Below are 18,318 nucleotides of genomic sequence, written 5' to 3' on the forward strand. Positions count from 1 at the left end.
TGCCACTACTTCAAACTACTCCAAAATAAGAATTGCTGTGCTTCCTTTGTGAAGTATCACCTGTTCTGCTTATTACAGACACAAATATAAATGCATATTGCAAGTCTAGTGTTGTTCTTTTTTCACATTTTAAAGTGTTTTTCTGTCAGGGAAGGGAAGATATAAGCTGCAGGCTTATAATGTCCTATAGATTAACTGCACCTATAATTTGATGTGCATCATCTTAAGCTGTTTATATACGGTATCACAGTTCTGTGTTGTGATATATTAAAGGCGAGTGTTGAGTCGCATGTGTGTAGGTAGTTGGGCCATCATCAATCATTCATATTGACATTTCCTTTGATCTGATGTCCCCACACATACATGTGACTGTGTGTGCAGTCAGATGTGTGCATCTTGATTTGTGCCTGCTTGAGTACAGCACTGTGCATGTAGACTCTCATGCGGATGTGTGTGTGTGTGTGTGTGTGTGTGTGTGTGTGTGTGTGTGTGTGTGTGTGTGTGTGCATTCACGGTTGTGTGTTTCCAAGCTGGCGTGTGTGAGTTTAGACAGGTGCAGGCTCCCTCCCTCTTATGCTGCAGGTTTAATTACCTGAGGTGTGGCTGACTTCCCTTTGCCAATCTGAATCCTTACCCTTGTGCCTAACAGAGTGTGACACAGTTTGAGTGCATAGCTGGTGACAGGTTGGGCCCTGTGACAAACTAAGGCAGGAAGAGGAAGTTTGTGTATTTCCTCAGGCTCCAACTCCACCTGAATGCTAAGTCTCTGAAAAGAGTTCCCACACTGACAAACTGCATCTGCTAACATGTACCATAAATGCCTGAATAAACACATACTGACAAGCATGGATACACATCACACATTCACACGCATGTGCTCTGGAAGTAGACGTTGCTCCATGACTGTGTTATACAGAGGCTTAGCTCTCGCAGTGAAGTATGTTGTGAAACACAAAACCATCTTCTCGCTTCAACCACACTATCATTCCAAATCCCATCCCAACCACCCCCCCTCACCACCCTTCTCTTGTTTGGCTCTAAATCTCCCATCTTTGTGGTAACTAGGACCTCAGGCATGCCTCCAATGGCTCCCACAATGCACCAGCACAAATTACATTTTACTCACATGGCTGAGCCCCCTCCTCTCCTCTTCTGCGCTTCCCTTTTCATGGCTTTACTTCTTTCTCTCTTCATTTTCGCTCCTCTCGTCTCCTCTGCTCTCCTCCTCCTCTTGTCCAGCAGGGTCCGTCTCCCTGACATCAGCTCATTTCTCCCCGACTAAGTCCTATTCCGACTTAACTGCTGATATATCTCCAGTTAATGCGCTGTGAGCGCCTGCAGCTCCCTCCGCGATCAACCCTGTGCTGACTGCTTATGAGGAAATGAGCTGTATGTTCAGCTAATGGCTACAAGTAGCATCAAAACAGTATCAAATTGCATCGACGTTCAAGTGCTGTAATAAATGAAATATGCATCTTACTGCCATCTTGTCTGTTCTCAGAAGCCTTTCATCTTCGGCAGTCTGCCAAAGCATCCCTCAAAGGGTACTTTGGCATTGTGTGTTTTAGCAAATTGAAAGTGGCTTTTATGCTTTGATTGATGGGGTTGGTGGCATTCAGAATACATAAGTGGACAGTGATGGATTCTCATTCAAATCAGCATTTTGTGTGCAATTGATTGGTGGTCAAACCCAGGATCATGTAACCCTCAACCATCTTGAAATGAGAAGAATCTGTTTGCATATTTGCAAATCACACACTGCTGAAAACCTGTAATTTTTTTATAATGTGCAGAAAATGCAGTTGGTTGTCTCTCCTTCCATTCTGGAAATTATAGGAAGGCATATTTTTTTTGAGAAAGTAGCTCTCCACGCAGCCACATTAAAAATGCTCGTATGAGAGGCAGGACAGACAGACAGGCTGTCAGAGAGGGAGAGATTCTTGAATAGGGACAAATTATCGCTTTAGAAAAGTTGCATGATAATAATGGGCGTCACTAAGCCGCGCAATTTGATTGGGGGGCGTGAGGGACGTGTAGAGGACATTTATCAGCGTGACACAGGACACAATGCTCTTTGTTTGATTGGTTAAATTAGTGGGAGCTCATTTGCTTTCATGGCAAAATCCTTTACAGTGCTTTTTTTGTTGTGTTAATTAAGCCGGAGCAACCATTTTGTATGCTGCTAGGGTACTGGGCCGCAAAGGAGAGAGAACGATCATTGTTATTCCTCTCTTGCACCTCGGAGGCATTGTGGTTTGTTTTTTATATGATCTGCACCAAAGATGAGCTGCTTAAATGTATATTTGCTAAAATTAGTTTGGTTTAGTTTTCCTCAGACAATTACCTCCGCTGAATACACATTCTTCAGAGTTTTTCTCTGTGTGAGCTGGACTGTTGCCAGCATCCAATGTCTCGTTACAACAGACAACAGACTTCTTACAACAGACTCATTTAACCTGCTGAATTTTTTGGATGATTAAGGTTACAGAGGATTAAGGCTGTGTTAAATCTGAAGATTGCATTACTCGGGGTGGAGGGAATGACTTCTCATAAATTTGCAGTATCTGTTACAGCATTTATTTAAAACCTTTCTTAGCGAGAGCGGTATCCTCATGGAATCTCCTCAGCTAAGTGAATTCACTGATGAATCTTTATGAAACATTTTGACCTGTGATGTTACGGTTGGTCACAAGGTGCTGCTGTGCATTGGCTGCTCTTCTCAGTAACATCTTCCACAGTGAAACTGAAAATATGATGAGACGAGAGACTGTTTACCAAAACTAAAAACAAGGTTTGAAAACCAGTAATCTCTCAGGATTTGAAGAGTAATCGCAGTGTCACTGATAGCAAATAACACCATAAATCCCCTGCAGATGTTTTGTGGTAATTTTATACTTTGAGGGTAAAAGTTACCACCACCTGAAAGTTCACCCTTGTCATTTATTTAATATCAGTCTATTCCTACAGCTCTGTAAATTTGTTTACCCTAGAAAATTCTCCTATCATAGTGCTGTGTAATCTGTTATGTTTGCTGCTCTTATAGCCTGTAGTATGGAACACTGTGATCCATTGAGGCCGTAGCCTCCCACCTCACTTTTCACACTGTCTAAGACAGCTGACCTCTCATTAATTAAAAATCAGCTGTCAGACAAGGTGTGAACTACAAAATACTGACAGGCCTTGTTTCAGTTCGGCACATTTAGAGGGCGATTTTTGTTGTGAAACAACATCAAGCCAAAATACCATGACACAGAGCAGTACTCTCTCTTACTTCCTCCAAAGAAAAAAAACATGTCTTTTTCCATGGCCTGTTTTATGTCATTTTCCTTTCCACTAATGGAAGTTTGTTGGGGGTGGTGTTTGGATGCAGGTCTGGCTGATCTGTTCCTCTACAGTGTAGATGCAGCTGGGATAAAAAGCTCATATGACATCACGGGGACTGATGTGATTGATATGAAAATGCACCTTACACCTTCACTCAATGACTTTCATTGGCTCAGTTTGATCTTGGTGATCACACGTTTTTGTCTGTGTTTGTGTTTCGCTGTTAAGGAAGCTAAGCTGCGTGAGCTTCTGGATGTCAGCACCCTTGCGGGGAAGATGGAGAACAGGATGCTGACGGTGGTGAGCGGCCCTGACATGGTCAACATCACCTACTTGAACTTCATGGCCTTCCAGGAGGAGACGGCTAAGGTAAATATTTTGCACTAGAAAAATGATGAGAACGATGATAGTGATAACTACCTTGTTAAAGATACAACTGAAAGCAGCTGTTAAATGCAGTGTGTATTACTACTGGGTGAAAACCTTGTTCCCTCAGCTTTAATAATTTCAGTGTTTTTTAATTGAGGTCTTAAATTCACATCTGTGTGACTTGACTGTTGAAATGTTTTCAACTGAATAAAGTGATATTCTAGGCATGCAGGGACATTGTAATACAGATAACACACTGAGGAAAAACATTTAAAAATGCCTTTGTTAATATTCCAGAATTGAAACTTTGAAATAGCAGATGGTTCAATTGACACAAAGGTTAATTGAAATTATGAAAAAGCTGTGTAACAATAATGTGATGAGTATCTCAACTTCCTCATTTTATAGGTGGTGATGAATAGTTGAAAGGGTGGGATTAAAGCAAATTCCCATTTATTCTCTGTTCAGTTAGGAGGCATTTTAGGCTTTGGATAAAGGCACCATTTGTCTTATGGGTGACGCTTGAAACCTAATGTTGAAATAAACTTACATTAGTGTGTTTTTCTGATGTCAAATGGAAATCATCAGCTAACCCACATATATGAACTAATGTCTTCATTTATTCCTAATACATAACTGAAGTAAGAGACCACCTCATTTAAGTCCTCTGCACATTTCTGTGTGTGTGTGTGGGTGTGTGTGTGTGTATCTGTATGTTTGTGTGTTCATATGTTTTATTTACTGCAGGAATGGGCAGAAGAGCTGTTCAGCCTGGCGTCCAACCTTTTGGTACAGAACATGTCCAGAGAGGCCTGCCTTGAGAAGGCGTATGTCAACCGCACACACATGCTCTCTATGCATACAAACACGCATGCACACGCAAGCAGTCACACGAAAAATGTTAGTACACAATCTTTGAGATAAATATGATAATAAGATCTGATAGAAACAAACAAAAAAATGTCAGTCACCACAAGCGTCTTATCAGCTATACTGCATTTTACATGAATACAAACAGCAGGAAAAAGTAAATGAGACACATGACTGACTCTAATGCCAGATGAGCTCTCCCACTACAACAGTCTGAATACACAATGAGTGCTTACTTACAAATGCATGCAAAAACATATTTGTAACATGCATATGCAGTCAGTGCACAAAGTATGCAATAAAACATCATTAACCAGCACACAAAGACAACTTTACACATATATAGCACAAGTATATATGGACATGTACTGTACACACACACAAACAGTAGGTAAGAGGCTGCTTTTTACAGCTCCGCAAGGCAGCCTGAGGGTTTAAGTTTATAAAGGTCACTCCGCCTCACACCAATGGAGAGAGTAAGGAGAGAAAAAACAGACAGGAAGGAAGAATGGCTGTGAATAAAACAGCTGAAAATATGTATTAGTTCATGAACCCGACTCTGTGTATCTCAGTTGGCTTATCTGCGTCTAAACCAGCGAAAAGTGTGTATATGTGCCAGTGTGTCTGAGTACACGTTCATATGGTGCTGTAGCTTTTATTTTTGTTGCTTTAATGACATAATGACAGACCAGTGACAGTACAATAGATCTGTAAACAGGTCAAATTGTTGCTTGCAGCCACACTGCTGGTGCCTAACGATAAAAAGGGAGCCACCAAATCATTGGGTCCAGTCTATTACATAAATCAACCCGCTAGCCCTCATCAGTGACTTTTTGTCCGATAGAACAGTTTTTATCATCAATCACTCTCACACCACCTCTGATCCTGTGTAATAACTGTGTCTAACGGCTTACATGACCACATTCATATTGATCTGATTGGAGCACACACACACACACACACACACACACACACACACACACACACACACACCAATCTATGGTTCACAGCTGATTCATCTGTGCAGTCAGTGACTGAGTGAAGCTCATGCAGAGTGAACTTAAATATGAATCTGCCGTATTGTATTGAGAGAATATGACAGGCTCTGCTGGGTGACAACTCCCAGCTGTCTGATGTTTATCAGTGAACAGAAGCCATTAACTCGCACCCCTGAGGAGGCTAATTGACTTATGAGACAATAAAAGTGGCCATCGACCACATAGAACAGAGAGTTGAACAGAATTGAACAGAGCAGGTTTCGCAGTCATGCTGGTTGTTCACAGCAGCAGTTGTTGTGCACCGCTTGCTTACAAATAAGGCGATCCTTTGTCATACCACCGCTACAACATGAGGAGGTTTTATTCCTGAAGTGATGTTGATGTTCCTCTGCGTGTGGTTAATTCTCGTCGCTTGCTCGTGAGGCTGCGATACATACTGAGGGGGGGGGGGGGGGGGGGGCAGCATAGATGGGAAATGTTCCCAGCAACAGGAAACAAAATGAGAGCCAGCACGTCTTCAAATAGCTGCTTGCTACAAGATTTTCTTTTGACATAAGTACAATAGGACGTAGGCTGCTCCTTGAATAATGTGGCCCTGTGCATCAGCTATTAGGTTTAAAATTGCATGTTTTACAACGGGATGACCTATGACTGTGTTAGCAAAGAGGGCAGTTACCAGTAGTTTTATATTTCTACTCGAGACAAAAAAGTGGATGCTGAGAAATAAATATTTGTTTTGATTTTCATACCAAACCTTGCTGGTTTGGTATTAACTAGAGGAAGAGAGAAGACAGGCCAGGCAGGAAGAGAAACAGGGACAGAGGGCTATCGAAAGAGAAAGCAGTGAATAAAGGAAAGGATACAGATGCAAGTAATGTGTTTTCCCCCACTCGCCTTAATGAATAATACAAGCACTTGAGAAGCAGAGGACGGCATCAAGAAACACCTAACTGTTCCTTCCTTGTTTCTTTGCTCCCATTGCTTTCTCTCTTATCTTGCCTCTAGGGTCATTTCCTTTTTTTAAAAACCAATCTACTTTAGTGACGTCAGCTATTTCTTGGCCAACACTCACTCATGTTGTTCACTTCACATTTCCCCTTTTCGGAGGAAAAGCACCTCAGACAAAACCTAGTCTGGCCCTGTTAACCATTACAGTTGCCAGTGACTTTTCCTGTGGCAACCGGCCTGCCCTATAAAGTGGACACTGTAATGGATATTAATTATTAGCCAGCAGCCACTTAAAGCCCAGCCTGTAATGATGGCTCCTGTTGCAGCTAAGCTATTTATAGCCCAGGCTGCGCTGCCTGTGTTGCTGCTGCTGCTGCATGGCTCTGTGCTGCCAACTGAAGACTTCCAGGGATTAGCCAAAATACTAACATGTCATGTAAACACAGCCGAAATACTCTTGCCTGTGCAGTCGAACGCTGTGTATAATATAGTCACACCACGGTGATGCACGCTCCGTGATATGAATCTGCATACTTGCTCGCAGACAGACATGGCAAATGGTTCTGGATGTTTACATCAGTCACACATGTAAACTTAGGCAAAACAAATAAATCAATTTAGGCCAGTACATTACTCACAAAGACAAACGGCTGTTTACATGTTGTGTAAGGTGTGTGCTCTGTCCACTGCAGATACACTCGACTGAAACTGCAGCTCAACCCTGAGGGGCGAATCCCCGTCAAGAAGTAAGTCTCTGTGACTCATCCTTCTCTCCCCTGCCACCTCTCCGCTGTTTTGATCAATTAATGTTTTCCACTGCCTTCTCTCATTATTATCTGTCTGCGTATGCTTCAGTTTACACACATTTTGTATATGTGTGCATTTTTTAGAATATGTTATACCATCCTTGCAGTGAAATTTGCTCCATTATTTCTACCCCTATCCTCTGTCTCTCAAGAGCTGACCCTTATTGGTTCTGTGCATGTGTGTGTGTGTGTGTGTGTGTCTGTGTGGTAGCATGCCCTGGACAAGCTCTGTTTATATCCGTCACTAACTACAGCTGAAAATGTGCCAGTATGTGATGTCTGTGAGAATTTCCTTTTTCGTGTAACTTTTGTGCATTTCAGTGTTTTTATCTGCAAGTTTGTCATCAGCTCATTGAAAATCCAACTCTCTCCATCTCCATTAGTCAAGTCGAGCTTTCAGGCAGGCAACAGTGAACTTCTGCGATAACCTCCCTCAGAGCCGCAGAGGAAAACAGTGGGTGTCAACACAGAGAGGCAGAGAGACACTCCTTGCCGTTTAGGGAATTAACCTCCTAGCTGGGAGGACATGTCAGCTCGACTAATGTCAGCTTGACTCCGTTCCCCCACTGAGCATACAGTATGTGTTCATGGATCTGCACTGGCATACCTCTGCATGTAATTAAAACAGGCTATGGCCAATGGAAACAGATCAAACAGCCAGAGGTAGCTGTAATGATACCAGAGTTCATTGCAGTAAATCAGATTTATTGTTCATTGTAGAATAAAACAGCACAGTAGGCCCACCGCACAGATAAAGCAATGCCTTTCCCTGTACTCAGAAGGATTTATGAAGCAGAACAGCATATGATAGTTTCATTTTGAGTTATTTGGGTACATGTGTAGTGAAGATGGGAATATTTTCTCTTCATGTCTTTTGTTTTTTTAAACAAGAGAAAAGGTTAGAATGGCATAAGGACTTTCTTAGAAACTGTGATATGATAATGATCATAATGATATGAAGAAAGTTGTGGATGCAACTTTATGTGCTCGTCATTCATAATATTTTTCTTTTTTTATATTCTTTTTAGAGAATTGCACACAAACATTTTACATGCATATGGTGTTGCTATCTGGAGTTTAGGTGAACAGCAGTATTCAGTGTACACATGTATCACCTTTGTACGTCTACACTCACTTAAATCAGTCAAACCCATTGATTGTATATCAATTAGGGAAGACAAACTATCAGAAACAGCTCTGGGTTTTTTGTTCTGCAAATAGTCAGTTATAATTTTTCATCTAGGCTTTTTTTTGTCTCATTTTGAACTTTCAAACTGTTTTTTTTCCTGGAATTTTTGGTTGCATACTTTCCTAACGACCATATTTTGCATTGTTTTTAGTTTCAGTTTTTTTCCACTTCAATTCTATTACTGTTTCCTGCTGCTTCAACATCATTTTCTCACAGGATATCCTCGATAAGTATCAGTAAAAAGCTATGATAATTTCATCAGTTTGACACAAAGTATCTTAGTGAAAACCCCTCTATCTGTGTGGTATTTTCTGTGATTACTCAGAAGGGTGTGTTTTTGTGTCCCTGCAGTATCTTCAGGATGTTCTCAGCAGACAGGAAGCGCGTGGAGACAGCCCTGGAAAACTGTAACCTCCCTTCTGGCAGAGTGAGACACCAAAATACTGAATTCCCCTCTTTTTTCAGTGTTACTGTTTTCTCATATTTCCTCCATCTCTGAACCTGCGCCTGTTTGTGTCCCTCCTCTGTCTTAGCCTGTGTCTCTTATCTTAGTCTCCGAGCTCTTTCATCTTCTCCATCTATCCATCAGTCTGCCTTCTCACCATTCAGCTCACTCTCTATCCTCCTGAAACAGCAGCTGATTGCTGCTTTGTTCATTTGTTTGTTGTCTTATTTTCTGGATGTCTGCATGACTTCCCACTCAGAACTGATTTAGCCTTGTTTATAATAAAACAAATAGACCCAGTGGGAGCAATAGAGATGACAAAAGCTGTTTTATCTTTACTTCTCTGAGATATCTCTAGGGAGAAGGTGCCCCCTCATGCAAAGAGGTGTAAACAGTCCCCCAACACAGCAAACAATCTCTGTATTCCAGCAGTAGCAAGCAATTTGCATATTTGGAAGTGGGAAAAAGCAGTTTAGCGTAACCGAACGCTGCTAAAACATATGCATGTACAGTGGGGCAGACACATTGTAGTTGTAAAGGCTTCTGAAGACGAAAAGACAGGCATACACACACACACGTACACACGAAACAAGCTATACATAATTAGCACAAGGAGAGAGCAGGAGGTAAAAACGTGTTGCCATATGAAGGTCTGGTGGGATTTGCTGTTGTTCCAATGCGCAAGTAATTACAACTAAACGGTAGTGCTGTTAATCCCTCAGACACACACACTAACAGGCAAAAGCGCATGCACGACACAGCTCACACCAAGGTCTTTAGAATGACTCATTGAGTATCGGCGGGGCTTGACCTGCATCCCCCTCCCTCTGTGCATCCTTCCTCATCTTCTTTTCTCTCGCTCCTTTCTAAGAGTGTTTGGTTCTGCTCTGTTTCTTGCTGGCACGATGCTACCACTCACTGCGGAGCACGCTGTGTTTTCATCAGGCCCGTTTTGGCTCGGATAGCTCTATAAGGAGCCATTGTGGCCGTGGCTTTTTGTTTAAGTCAAGGTGCAAATTCCATGCAGTCATTATTTGTTAGTTCTTTGCATTTGAAATAAATATTTGTGGGTAATCGCTTCCAGGGTGGAGCCCAGAGGTCGGAGTCAGCTAAAGAGCATACCATTGCATAAATATGTGTCTTACATACAGTCTGTCTTAGATACATCAGGAGGGTTGATAGATGTCTTTCAGTTAAACAGTCAGCAACAGTGCACGGCATGATTTTTACAGAAAATATTATTTAATGTGCACAGACTGTGTAAGTCAGACAAATCATGCTGAAGAAGGGCTCTTTCTGTACAATTCATGCAAGAAAGGGTTAAAAAAAAATGATTTCTGCTTAAGTGGCAAGTACAAGTAACTATAGAAAACATGGCATTCAACAGTTTTCTCTTACATAAAAACAAATTCATGAGTGGTCCAGGCCTGTTATATGAGTCATGTACAAAGAGTCTGCCGTTCTCCACAGGTGAAAACACTTGTTTGACTTTGAGAATCATAACGGCTGTGGATTTGGATTTGAATATGTAACCAAATTGATTTTTTGTTCACTGCAACAATGTGATGTGCATCATGGCTGCCAATTTACTGTCAAGTTTTACAGAGGTCTGCTTTTTTCTTTTTTTTTTTTAAATGTTTTATTAGCTTTTAGTATTTTTATTTTTATGAGAATTTGCTGAATTCTACTCGGAAAACTTTGTACAAGCACGTCTTAAAGAAAGAGAGGGTTGGGATCAGAATATGAAAATGTTCTTGCATGAAGTCCATTGCGTGCAAACTGAAAAATTCCACAGAAGAAGCAAGAAAGCACACAAACAATACCAAAAAGAACTGATAATATTTAGCAGTACTAGAGGACCACTGGATATGTCTTTTTCAAACATCTCATTATAAAGCAGTATTGTATTTGTTTTAAGTATTTGGGACACAAAATTCTGAACTTACAGATACCATAGATTAGTAGTTCTTGGCCACATGCTGCCCCATAATTTGTGAATGTATGCATGTACCATCATGTATCTGATCATGTTGCTGTTGTTGTCTGCTGCAGAACGACTCCATCCCCCAGGAAGACTTCACTCCAGAGGTCTATAATATGTTCCTGAACAACATTTGTCCCCGGTCTGAGCTGGACCACATCTTCTCCGAAGTGTAAGAACCATGTTTTTCTCAGTTGTGTCTGCTTTTTTAAAGGTCTGTCCGGGAAGCACTCATCTTGGCAATCACCAAAGAATACAGACATTCCCAGTTGGGAAGAAAGGTTGTTTGAAAAAGTTGAAACAATGTGAGAGTGATTAATTTGATATTAGTTTTTTTTACAGCCATCTGTGGCTCTTTTCAGACTGCCAGCAAGATAATGGTTTCCAGGGCAATATGGCTTTTCAGGTTTAAGACACCTGCTTTTGCCCATTAGAGTTATCATAAGCAGTTAATTAGTATATGAAAATGTGTTGTAATGGCCCTGGTTGTGACTCCTCAAGCCTGGACATGTGGCTCCTTGTGCTGCAGAAGCAGATCTGCCCCTTGGCCCAGAGGGACTCAGACCATCAGCCGAGGCAGCATGCCAGCACGACCGAGGCCACTCCAAGTCATAAATCTAGATTTTAATCACAGTTAAGTGAGATGGCATGAGAGCCAGGAGGATATGGAGATTATAATTTAGTGGAACAGGCTTAGATATGAAAGACGTTTTAATCAAATCTCATGATTTACTCAACACAACATTTAATCCTCAGCTCCTTTGTGCATCTGTTGCTCTCCCTCTCCACATCTCTTAGTCGCTTTAATTACCGCTCCTCCAGCCATCATTTCTCATTTTATTTTCTTATATTTCAATTTTTGAATTCTGTTCTTGTTCAACACGTCGCTTAGTAATTATTCCCATGTTTTCTCCACGCTTGCCTATTTGTATCCCCCCCTCTCCTCTCCTCTCCTCTCCTCTCCTCTCCTCTCCTCTCCTCTCCTCTCCACAGCGGGGCTAAGAGTCGTCCATACCTCACTGTGGAGCAGATGACAGAATTCATCAACAATAAACAGCGAGACCCTCGTCTGAATGAGATTCTCTACCCTCCTCTCAAACCAGAGCAGGTCCAGCTGCTGGTGGACAAATATGAACCCAATACCTCGCTGGCACAGAAAGGTCAGTGGCTCAAATATCTGTAAAAACAAATGCAGGCATACTAACATGCTTATGTGTACGCCTAAACACACGTAAACACAAGAGTCAGGAAAGTTTGCCATTGTGTTTTGAAGTAAGAAAAATATTTGGAAAGCACAGGCAAACACCAACCTCTTCCAACGCTCCACTCCAGCTCCCACCACCGATAAATTTGGTAGGGTTGTTGCCATAGTGACAGCCCTGCTGGTGTCCAAAAGCTCAGAAAGTGAGGGAACATAGTGGGATGCCAAGGAATTGGGATGTTAGAAGTTTAAGAAAATAAATGTTATTTACAAGGGTAGGATTACAAGAATAGGATCCTTGAGTAAAGAGAGAGTGTGAGAAAGAGGGAGTGTGTGTTTGTGTGTGTGTGTGTTTGTGCTGAAAGATAGCTTGAACAAGTGGCAAGTGGATTGCAGCAGATAACTCGTGGCACTGTAGTATACAAATGCACATTCAAATATACTTATGTGCACACAAACAGTGTTAGGGAGTGATATTCATCTTTCTGTTCACTTTCATAATAACAGTGCTTTACTGTGTTTTATCTCTGTAGTTAATGTAATTCAGAAATCTCCTTTATTCTCTCAATCTTTCTAAAAATGATGTATTGACAGAAAAAAATAAATATCATATGTGATCCATAATATGTGGAAAAGATGATTGTGTTGGTTTAAATCACAAATAATCCTGTATAAAGATATCTACAGTGACAGAGAGAGCTCAACGCACTTGAACTGAACGAGCAACAACTTCTCACCTTGCTGTGGCAATGTACAAGCGGACCGCGGGGTGTGTCAGTACGTTGTGACATCACTGTAGGTCGTGATTACATGTGCAACAGAGCTCACTTCAGACTACACCCAAACACCCCCTTCAGTGAGGGTGGGTGTGACCAGAGGTGCAGCACACGTGTAAATTTCAACCAGAGATATAATTATATAAATATAATAATAACACTGCAAAAAAGTAAAACACAAGAAAATTAAGAAACACGTTCACCAATTAGACATGAAATGTGTAGCATACAAAATCACACTGCAAATAAAAAAAAGAAAAGAAAAATGAAAAATGAGGACTGAAAAACACCCTAGTAGTAATAGTTATCTATCTACAATCTCCAGTTATATCATAATAATGCAATCTGAATTTTGAAACTAAAATAAACACTGTTTGCTCGTTCTCCAACGCTGTTAATGATTGGTGGACTTTTGCAACTAGTGCACTCAGGCATCTTCATCAATGTGGAAAATTTGCGATGTAGCAAAGCTCAGTCTTGCTCTGAATGGCTGATTTATGAATGAATTTTCATCACTTTCATGCAACATACATGTTATCAAATTGGCAACGTATGTCACATTAAAAGTGGTGAACATATAGGTAGCAGCAAAACCGTCTACCCGCTGAAACTAAACACACAATCAAACCAGATGAATAATCATCATCAACACAAAACTGCACATTTGAAAGCACATAAAGAAGCAGTTTTAAGTTTAAAATTGGAACATCAAAAGTGGCACCAAATAATTCATGAACAACCGACATGGATGAGCACAGTGAATCTAAAACGCCTGGACACGTTGCACTTTCATGTTGTCTGAAGTGTCAGTGGACAGCGAGCTGCCAAAACTGGAGAACATCCCACTCCAGATATCATGCATTAAGGTTGGGTATGTGCCAATTCACATTTTAACTGTGCTAGAAAGTGTGTTGTACAAGTGTGCCAAAAATGGTGACTTATTTTACACCATGTTCCCTTTATTAACTAGCAAATAACTGGGTTGTTTTTTCCCATCTGAAAACACAAAAATATGTTGAGAATTCCACCTCTATTTGAATTATTTATGCTTATTCGTATAAATATATATATATATATATATATCTTATCCAGTGTGTTGTATTTCATGGCCTAGAAATCACCAAAAACCAAAATAAAGAGCTGTAGTCAGGACCACAAGCACTGTCTTTTTCAAATAGAGTTTAATGTCAGATCTGTGTGCACAAACATTTGAATTTGAATGAATGGGATTTATTGTTACATTGAAGAATTGTTAGATTCTTACAACTACATCTGAGCTGAACAATATCACTTTATGCCACAGGATGAGTAAAATGTTTGTGTTTCCATTGCAGCAGCAGTGGATGCAGCTCAACCTTCATAGTACAATAGACCTGTTGATTATCTACCTACTGTTCATCCAAAACCTTTTTCACTGTGATGCAGATCTGGAGTTTAGTACATGGCTGAATATATTTTAAAATATTTGGAGAACAAACAACATTGTCTGGAGGCTCTTATTAAATAGAGTTTCTGTTTTAAAATTAAAAAATGCTTTGTTTCTTTGTTGTTGGAAGCAATTTGAAAATATTAATAAAGATAATGCTGGAAAAAATGCTAATCTTTACTGCCAGAAGAGATTGTTTATCTAAAAAGCTGTTCACTATATCATCATTATGCCAATCACATTTGCATGTTTTATTACTGATTGCATTTAAACTAAATTGACCTCATCTGAGTCAAGCAGAACACAATTTTAATAATCTCTCCTGAGTAAAATACATCCTTTTGTGGCTTTTCAAATGTGTGACAAAATGAATCAGGAGTCCCTAAATCATTTTTAAACCACATTCTAATATCCAATTTGACCGCCCAGTGGTTGACTCTGATCACCGTGATGTGCTCGTACTGTGATGGCGTGTGTGCTCATCCTGTCCCAGGCTCTCTGGAAGCATGCCCTTCTCTGTCCCAGTGACAGATTTCCCCATGTGAAGTATTTATCTAGCCGGAGGAAGTGCTGCCATCTGCTCTGCAGAGGGGTCCAGAGTTCCACATGCTACCTTCACACACACTCATACACACACTTTTTCCTCTTTCAAGGACACTCACACATGCATGTAGAAATGTACATAGATTTATGGGTGGTTATGCACATACTAGGCATTTATATTTAGAATTCACTGAAAAAGCATTTTGTGGATGCATAGATGCATTCGCCTTCGTAGGTCCTGTTTAATTTAGGAGTAGTAAACATTTACTTTAAAATGTTATCTTCTCTGCTTACTCTCCTTTCTCTGTCTCACTTTCTCCATTTCTATCTTCGATTGTGTGAATATTACACCCTTCATTCATCTTTTCAGTGCTCTCTCATTGTCTTGGACTACTTTAGTCTGTGCTCGCTCAAAGGTTTCAATATTATTTGAAAGTGAATGAATAAAATGCTAAATGAAACAAGACACTTGAAGTCTCTTACATCTAAAGTGGCTGGTAGCATATCATTGCATATTCATCTTCAGTGATTGTAGAGAGGAAGCTCTTTGTCAGTGGTTTTGTCAGTTGTGTCCACTCTTGTCTTACAGGTTATCATTAAAATCAGAATGAATTTCCTCTGCAGTGTCCTCCTTGCTGAACAGAGTCCTTATTGTAGCTAAAAGCCTTTTTTTTTTTTTAATGGGATTTGGATGTAGCCTTTCATATTCTCCTCCTTTCAGATCCAACTTCACCATTCAGTCACACCTTTACAATCTTACTCAGGTACACCTCTAATCCCAATCATGTTAACACCATTTTTCTTCGTAAGACCTACAAATGTCTTGGGATCTAGGGAAACTCTGTGTGTCTATATCTGTGTGTGTGAGTATGGTACAGAGGTTAAGCCTCAGCCTGGCAAAAGGAGGTCCTGGCAGTCACCAGGGAGTAAGACGCTGAATGTGACTGAGCTCAGATGTCACAGACAGCAGCCAGCGTTAATTAGTCCAGCAACTCTGCAGAGGGCGGCACCGCATTAATTAGCATAAAGTGGCCGGAGGGACCTGCTGCACCCGTCAAGCTTGCATCACTTAGCATATTTAGCATAACGTCAAGTGAGCGTGTATGCGCGTGGGTGGAGGAGGCTGCAAGTGTTTTAGGTTCGCTTTGAGCACTTGCTATATGCTGAACAAAATGTAATCCATGCAGGTGCGGTGTGTGATGTGTATGGTAATGCATATGGAAATTTTAATCCTGTGTCTGGATGATTGGAGATGTGAATGTTTTTCAAATGCTGCTTATTACTTATTTATTCAGCAGTATTCACTTTCTACAGCACGTTCAGTGAAGACATGATCTCAGTGATGACAGCAAAAAGGCAAAGCTTAACATGAGTGACCTTGACAAAGAAATCAAACATGGAAAGAACAGCTTCAGGGTAGTTTTCTCAGATCCCTTTTTGGCTTATTATGGACAGTAGCAGTGTTAGTGGAAGCAAGTGGAGCCTGAAGTGTTGAAAATTATTTGTGTATTATAAATACTTGGTGAAATCAGAGGAATTTTTATGCATTTATCAAGCTAGCCACCTTGAATTTTTCTAATAAATGCTGATAACATCATAATATGTAAGAAACTGAAACACAGAAGTACAGCATAGGCTTTAAGGATAAACCACAAAGGCTTTCAGCAGACAGTGAATTAGGCCTCCTGCTAATTTGAACTACTATTGTAATCTCAGTGTGGCTTTAATTAGTAATTAGGAGCATTTTTGTAATGTAACCTCTAAAAACATTTGAACACAGTCTTCCAACTGTTTATTTGAATGTGCCTGCAAATATACTTTATGTACACAGTAGATTGTACACACAAACATATGCTTAAAGTATATACAGTATGTGTACATTTATACTGCATGGCTCTAGGGATGGCAGTTGGTGATTGCTGGTAGTTTGGTGGGTTGTTCCACCACTTTGGTCCAGACTGGAATATCTTAACAATTATTGGATGGATTGCCATGAAATTGTGTACAAACAGTCATGGCCACCTGAGGATGAATTCTAATGATCTTGGTGATTTTTCATCACACCACCAGCAGGTCAAAATTTGGACTTATCCAGTAAAATATCTCAACATTTCTTATTTGGATTAGCACAAAATGTTGTGCAAACATTCATGGTTCCCAAACAATGAAACCTTAATGTAACAATGTTACAATTTCATTTGGCTTTTATCCAAAGTGAGGTACATGTGAGAGTTAAAACAACACAAGCAAGGATCTAGTCAGGAGAGAACAACACAAGTGCTATAAAGCTAAGTGCATAGAGGCAATGCATAGAGTGCATAGAAGAGGATAATATACATATATGTATTTTTTTTATAAGCCCATCACTTGCGGAGGTGTACACAAAAGAGCTGGTTCTTTAGCTTTTTCTTAAAGATCAAGAGGTACTCTCTGGATCAGATCTACGGATCGGAACTACAGAGGAGAAGAGTCTAGTTAGCGACTTAGGGACCTGTTGTCGTGGTGGTACAAGGTGCCTTTTATTGGCAGACTGTATTGAGCAGGAGGGAGCGTAGACCTGAGTGAAAGGACCTGAGTGAAACTGAATTGCCCTCTGGGATGAATAAAGTTGTCTAAATCTGAATCTGAATATGAATGAAGGAGTTCAGGTAGGCGGGAGCCGTTTTAGTTGCTGTTTTGTAAGTGAGCATTAGGGTTTTGAGTTTGATGCAGGCAGCAACTGGGAGCCAGTGGAGGGATATGAACAGCGGGGTGACGTGTTGTTTTTGGGCTGGTTGAAGACCAGACACGCCACTGCATTTTGGATCATCTGCTGAGGTTTGAACGTGCATGCCTGGAGACCTCCTAGTAAGGAGCTGAGATAGTCAATGCGTGATTTCACAAGAGCCTGCACCAGGAGTTGTATAGGGCAAATTGACACAAGTGCGCAATCAAGGCCAGTTGGTCATCAATAATGACACTCAAGTTTCAGGAAGACTTTGTTGGTATGAGTTGGGCTAATTTGAGCTGGAAATTGATCTGTTGTTGTGTGGAGGGACTGGCTGGGATGACGAGGATCTCAGTTTTAGAGAGGTCAAACTGAAGATGGCGTTCCTTCATCCATGCCGAGATATTGGCAAGGCATGACGAGATCCGTGCCAAGACTTTGAGGTCTTTCGAGGGGAACATTAGGATGACGTTATGTCATCAGCATAGCAATGGTATGAGAAACCATGGGAGTGGATGATTGTGATTGCACCAAGTGAGGTGGTGTATATTAAGAAGAGAAGGGGACTGAGCACTGTCCCTTGAAGAATGACGTTAATGACGTTGGTGATCCACTGGCTTTGCCTCTAGTGCCAACCAGGTTCAAATTTGATATGAGTCAAGTGTCTCAACAACAATAAGATTGCTTGCCATGAAATTTGGTACATACATTCATGCCCCCCTTGGGATGAATTAT

The 18,318-nt window shown here is 40.8% G+C and overlaps 1 protein-coding gene across 3 annotated transcripts in view; it reads left to right on the top strand.

The window, feature by feature from the left end:
• plcb1l (phospholipase C beta 1-like) overlaps positions 1-18,318 on the top strand; it is a 111,431-nt gene that overhangs the window by 58,669 nt on the left and 34,444 nt on the right. For all 3 annotated transcript variants that reach the window (XR_010924374.1, XM_067571894.1, XM_067571893.1), the window contains exons 4-9: positions 3,553-3,693; positions 4,441-4,520; positions 7,202-7,255; positions 8,856-8,931; positions 11,002-11,102; positions 11,924-12,090. Coding sequence is in view for 2 of the 3 variants with exons in the window: in XM_067571894.1 (XP_067427995.1) it covers positions 3,553-3,693; positions 4,441-4,520; positions 7,202-7,255; positions 8,856-8,931; positions 11,002-11,102; positions 11,924-12,090 (619 nt within the window). In the remaining variant the exon portion in view is untranslated. The remainder of the gene's footprint in view (positions 1-3,552; positions 3,694-4,440; positions 4,521-7,201; positions 7,256-8,855; positions 8,932-11,001; positions 11,103-11,923; positions 12,091-18,318) is intronic.

The sequence above is a fragment of the Thunnus thynnus genome, chromosome 18 (assembly GCF_963924715.1).
Source record: "Thunnus thynnus chromosome 18, fThuThy2.1, whole genome shotgun sequence".
Classification (NCBI taxonomy): Eukaryota; Metazoa; Chordata; class Actinopteri; order Scombriformes; family Scombridae; genus Thunnus; species Thunnus thynnus.